Raw genomic sequence first — 6,538 nt, forward strand, 5'->3', positions numbered from 1 at the left:
TTTTCTGGAACCACAGGTCCACAACCACATCCGAGATACTTCTGTTCATAAACCTTTTTTTTTTTTTAATTTTATTTTTATTTTTATTAAAAGAGCATGATAATTTTAACTGAGATGTAAGTGATTGTTAAAAAGCACGTGGAGTTCTTGTCGTAACTCAAATGCACTTTTTGTTATTGGGTTTTTATCACAAATGGTCTTTGAAATTGACACAGCTTATTAAGATAGTATTTGAAATTGAAAATCAATTAATATGGTTCTTGAAAATGGGTGGTACGAATCAATATCGTCATTCTGTTTGAATTCCGTTAGAAAATTTGTTAGTATGTTAACGTGGCACGGCATAAAGTGAGGAGCCTATACTGTGCCACGTCAGCATACTAACAGATTTTTTAACAAAATTCAAACAGAATGATGATAATAATTTGTACTATCAACTTTTAGAGATCACATTGATTGATTTTTAATTTCAAAAACCATTTATGATAAAAATACTTCGTTATTTGCTTTCGAAACAGTTCCCAAATGATCATTTTACCAAAATTGGGTGAATTTGACATATAGCCTTCAACGGGCTATATGGACATAGATGATATTTAAACATAACCAAATTTAAACGGATGTAAATAAATGCTTGAATATTCTACAACATGGATGGAAAGAGGTGAATTGACTGGCAAGCAGGTTTTGGGGTAGGGATCAGTGAAAGCCTGCCTACTGTACCGGCTACCAGCCAAAAGCAAAAGCAGTGGAGAAGCAGAAATGATCAGTAGAACTTTGGACACCCTTGTAATTTGGATCAGCATGGCATATGCTCTACATGTTATGTGGCAGGGGATAAGCATATGATATTCTGATGCCAATTTTGGTGACAGATAAGTTTGACAGAGATGTATTTACCAAGATTGTAGATAACATGAAAGTCATAATCCTAATCTGCTTACGTTCTGCACAGAGAATTTTAATCTCTCTTGTTATCGAGTTGTTCATATGCGATTATTAGTTTCATCAGGAAAATTATAATTATTCTCAATTGCATAACGCACTGTATTTATAGACTTATTTAATTTTAAAATAATAATATACAATCAGTAATACGATGTATTTTTTTTCCAACTATTCCAAGTTTATAATTTTCTTCTCTCTCCCAGTGAAAATTTAATCAACAAAAACAAGTCATGGGTTGAGTCAAGAACCAAAGCACCTTTTGTGGCAAATCGCAAAATTTTTGGTTTTGGTCGATAAATAAATAAAAGAGCATAAAAACTGATAATTTCATGGTTGCTTTTGTGTTGCTATGTTGGTATACATGTAAATGCATACAGAAATGGTACTTAAAAAGCGACAGTGAGAAATAAATAAATAATATCTTGAGGTGAACATGCCATGACGTCAGTATGCGTAGTGCGGATATGACCTGTCTTCTTATTAGTTTGACAAATCATTCCCATCAAATAAATGTATATTTAGGGTTTAGGGTTCGAGAACATGTATTTTGACACATATTTTAGGGTTTAGGGTTTGAGAACATGTATTTTTGACACATATTTTGAAAATGTATATTTACGGTTTAGGGTTTGAGAACATGTACTTTTGACACATATTTTGAATCGAGTCACTACGTAGTATGATTGTATTCTCACTCTACGTTCAAGTTTTAGTAGACTAAAGTTGGGTGCTTGTGTTCTCAATTGCATTCGAATTCGAATCTCTCTCTAACGTGAAATATTATTTGTAAAAAATGAAAATTGCAAAACTCCATGCCAATGCCAAAAGAGGCAATTTCCAACATCAAATTGTAAAAAGAAGAAAAGATCACATTTCAGATATCATACAAACTCCGAGTGCCAAAAACATTACAAAACCAAACTTTGAAATTCAGAGCACAAGATTCCCCCTCCTATTCACATCACTACCTCAATTTTTTTTTTTTTTTCATATTTTTTTTTACCCCATGGTTTTATTCATTCCGACCTCATTTTATGATCAAAACCAAAACTTGTACACTTACAAACTCCTCCCAGAAAACATTTCTAGAAAATACACCCCCTACATCCTTCAGATCTCCAATGATCCGTGACGTCTCGATCCAATGATACAATGTCAGGGGCCGGGCGGAGGCAGGCCCTTCCTACTTTCTAACCCATGGTTTCCAAATGTTCTCTGAAAACTTCCAGCATCCCAGAAAAAGTGACAATTCCCACCAAGCTACAATCATCCTCAATAACCCACACATAGTTTACTCTGTGAGCAATTGCCTGAATCATCACAGCAACCAGTGAGCTTTTCGGGTGGCAGACAATGGCCTCCGCCCTCCTCACCATTCTCGCCGAGTAGCTGCTCGACCGGGTGTACCTCCCGGACCTAGTCGGCCGCAGAGCCGTGTTCGGAGACACCGATGACTCCTCGTCGGAGGAAGAAGATGATGTCATCATCAATGCATGTGCATAGCTACTTGATGAGCTCAGAGAGTAATTCTCCAGCACCCCCTGCAGCTTCCTCTCCTTCAACCTCTGCATCACAGTTTTTACCAGGTGCTCAGGGGGCCCACCACAGTCAATATAGGACATGAGGTCCCCTGCTGAGAGGGTGGTGATGGCGGCAGCCACTGACTCATCACAGCAGGCAAGGGTGAAGGGTGAGATCTCTCCAATAAGGACCCCATCTGTGTCGACAACCGCCACCGAGGTCTGCTGGGAGAGAGAGCGAGATATGAGCTGGAGTGCGGAGCTGGCGGAGGAGTGGTAGTTGATGGCAAGGATGTCGGTGCTGATGATGCCAAGGGAGTCTATGGACATGGCTGGCAGAGGGGAGAAGAGCCCAATTGAGCTGAGGAGGAATCTGATCACATCTTCATGTGTTAGCCAGCAGAACTCTTGGCCGTTGTGGATAGTGGTGGCGGAGGTGGCGGAGGTGGCGGAGATGGGTTTTGGGTGCTGTTTTCTTCTCGAATTGCTTCTGGTTCTGATTGGGACCACCAAGTTCTGGACTCCCTCGAGGATCAAATCAATGGCTGCTCGCAGGCTGAAAATAAAGAGTAAAGTAAAAAGATTTAAGTATTTGGGTAAATTGGTCGCTAATTCACAGTAAGAAACAAAATTCAGATGAAAAATTTATCTGATCTGGGATTTAAAAAATAATAATAATTAGAACACTCTGTCGATGGGTTTGTCAAGAAGTGAAATTTAACCAAACTTTGGCTCCAATTTGTCAATTACTCAAACAAAACTGAAAAATAAAGAAAATCCAATGCCAAGTTCATCACAAAACGCAAATCAAACCCAAATAAATTGAGAAATATAAGAAATTTCAAGACATGGGTTTTGGTTTTCAGTACCTGCAGGAAGGTTCCACGTGCATAACATGGCCAGGAACTTTGGTTAAAATCTCAGAGACAGGTGCCTTGAGAGCGGCGGATGGAGACGTCAAGCTGTCATCTTTGCTGAGATAGCAGATGACATCAACCATGCAGACCTTGCCAACGCAGCGGCAGAGCTGGCCGCCACCACCACCACCAACGCCGTCTAGGGACTTGGGTTTGGAGTGGTTGCAGTCCCAGACGCTGATGAAGTTGTCGTCGGAGGTCTTCAGGGCCTCCAAGGCATCGGCGACGGTGGCGGAGGCAGAGAGGGACCTCAGGGCCGGCTTGGCTAGACAGAGGTCGGATACCTCGTACCTCAAGAAGCTCACTGCCATGCAAGTACAAGTTAAGTGAGAATGGTTGAGAGGCGGAGGAGGCGGAGGAGGGATGAGCTAAAAGAGGCAGAACCTTTTAGAACCCTTGTGGTGAAGGTGGTGTGAAGTGGGTACGAAGGTACCAGAGAGGAGTATTTATAAGAGAAGGACAGGGGTAGGCGTGTGGAGATAGTTTGGTTAGGAAAATGTTGGGGTGCTCTTACAACAGAAATAAATTAAAGTAGAGTGCACAAAAGTTCAATAAATCAAATCGAAAATCTAGAATACTGTACTCTATTAATACTTTTTATGAGTATCTAAATTATATGTTTAATTCAAATAAATGATATGATTCATATGTCACATGTTTTAATGTATGAATGAAAAATAAATATGGGTAATATAAGTTAAACAAAATCGTAACGTTATGTGACGAGTGTTTATCATGTGGTATATTTCTTCACTATTATGACATGGTAGACCACGATATAATTAATGAAAAACTAATGTATAATTTGAAGCTTAAAAGCTTACCCTGAGCTTGAAGTGGGGATAGGAATTGGCTGCACAGTTAAATGTGAAGAAGTTAAGGTTTCACTATAAAACTAATTGATAATATAAAATGTAATTCAATTACTCATAAGTCCTTGTATGATTTAGTCACTTTTCAATGTGGGAATTTGTTATTCTCACACGTCTATTCATGTGTGACAAATTTTTAAGTTTAAGTTGTGAACCAGACAAATATAGGGAAGTGGAGTACATATAATTGTTAGACTTTATATGCGAGTCAGCTTACTCTACTACTTTGAAAAAGTTGAGATTCTGTTTAATCATAAAATTAATTAGTTATATAAAAAATAATTCAATTACTTATAATCTCTCGCATAATTTGATTCCTCGGGACTTTGCCCCTACGCTGACAAACCTTATATATAGCACTCCCAAGTGTCATGGTAGCACAATTCTTTTGTGCAGTCCATGACACATGGCCATGGCCCCTGCAAATTTTTGACAGAACACTGATTCTGTACGGATCTTGACTAGGAAGAAGGAAAATTTTTAGGTGTTCCGGGTACACCAAAAAATTTTGGTGTACCCACACTCATTAAAATTTGATTTTATTATTTTATTGAAAAAAAAGTGAGGGTAGGGTCCACCATTATGAGTGAGGGTACACCAAAATTTTTTGGTGTACCCGGAACACCCAAAAATTTCTCTAGGAAGAAGACGACTACATTTTAAAAACATTACTTTTTAACTTTTCGGCTAGTATTACTGTCAGGTGGAATTCTTCTTTACTTGAAAGTGAAAGTTCTTAGATTCGAATCTCGTGAATAGAAAATTTTATACCAAATTAGATTATTTATTATGTGGCATAGCCAACTTTTATTATCCCTAATGTAAAAAAATCGATGTACTAAAAAAAACACTTTTCAAGCACACTCCACCGTTTTCCTTCTTGGTTTGAGGGTGGGCTACTAAATGGATATTGAGTCATTGATCAAATGAAAACTCTACTCTAATGGGTATTATCTGCAATGAGAGGTGAGAGAATGGCTGATTTTCACGATAGACTAACAATAATATTATTTAAATTTATTTTTAACAAGAACTGAATCTAAAATCTTTCATTTACAAATGAAGAAGAATACTCCTATATAAATACTATATACATATTTATCCATTACATTTTAAGTTTATTTTCAGTGGATGACGAATTTAATATTAATTTATAGATAGACATATTGTACAACTTGTCAAATTTTCTTAGAGTAAATAAATATATCATTGTATGAAAGTACATATTATAGTGTTATTAACCATGTTAAATAGTTTCACCGAATCTTTAAGTTTTGGACCACATTTTTTAGAGATTTTTCAATGTGATCGAAACACGAGGTGGTACATTATGTATCAGTATATAAATGATGAGATATATGTTTTAAAAAGTTAATAACTTTAAAAATATAATTTTCCACTACTTATATGAAAACACTACTTACCGTATTCCGATCACAATAAAAAACTTTCTTCGCTATTTCATTGCATATACTGACGGTTGATGATATCGATGTCATCATCAAATCAGCGTTAGATATCGAAAATTAACTTATAGATATTGATATACAAAAGGACATTTCATCCCCAGTTAAAGATGCCAACATTAATTGGGGTCTTGTGTATCAGTTGTATACATATTGTGCGTAAGAAAAATAATTTGTTTTATAAGTTTTGGATGGCCAGTGTTTGGTCCCTGCTACTTCGAAGTTTTTGACTCCGCTACTGCTGAGAGTGAAACCACGTACGGTTAGAGAGCACTCTTGATGGCGTCCGTGAATGGAAGCCCCCATTACCAAGCAAGAAAGAAGCGGCTCTTCTCACAGTCGTAAAGTCGACAGCTGAGAGACCACTGAGAGGAAAATAGGATTGGGTTAGGGCAACTCCAACCCTCTTTAAGAGGTTGACCCAAAGCCTAAAATATAGGCTGGCATCCAAAAAAACCCCTTCATCCCTAAAAATAGGCCAACTCAAAGTCCACCCCAGTTTGTAGGTCGACCCGAAATGGACTGATTGAAGAACCGACCTATCTGACATCATGCTGGCATCAGCATGACGACATCGAATGCCTGCTATTTTTTTTGCGTCAGGTGCGTGGGAAACACATGCGTGTAGGCGCGTATTCCCAACAAGTAACAGACGGAGGGCCCTGCGTTGCAGGCGCACTAAAGGGGTGCGGGTCATGGGCCACGTGGCGCATCTTCGGCCGTTGGATTTCTAACAGCTAGTTTTCTGAATCGTTGGATTTCCAACGGTAAAAAAATTTTGAATTTCAAACCCAACGGCTAGTGACGTGGCAACA

General features: G+C 38.1%; 1 protein-coding gene across 1 annotated transcript; it reads right to left on the minus strand.

Annotated features, from left to right (window-relative positions):
• Positions 1–1,767: 1,767 nt before the first annotated feature.
• LOC137743354 (CBS domain-containing protein CBSX5-like) lies at positions 1,768–3,741 on the minus strand. Its single transcript, XM_068483235.1, has 2 exons — positions 3,338–3,741; positions 1,768–3,024 (listed from the first exon to the last, which is right to left on the minus strand). The coding sequence occupies exons 1-2, from the start codon at positions 3,694–3,696 to the stop codon at positions 2,139–2,141; spliced, it is 1,245 nt and encodes a 414-aa protein (XP_068339336.1). The 5' UTR covers positions 3,697–3,741; the 3' UTR covers positions 1,768–2,138.
• Positions 3,742–6,538: the final 2,797 nt, after the last annotated feature.

The sequence above is a fragment of the Pyrus communis genome, chromosome 8 (assembly GCF_963583255.1).
Source record: "Pyrus communis chromosome 8, drPyrComm1.1, whole genome shotgun sequence".
In the NCBI taxonomy this organism is placed as follows: Eukaryota; Viridiplantae; Streptophyta; class Magnoliopsida; order Rosales; family Rosaceae; genus Pyrus; species Pyrus communis.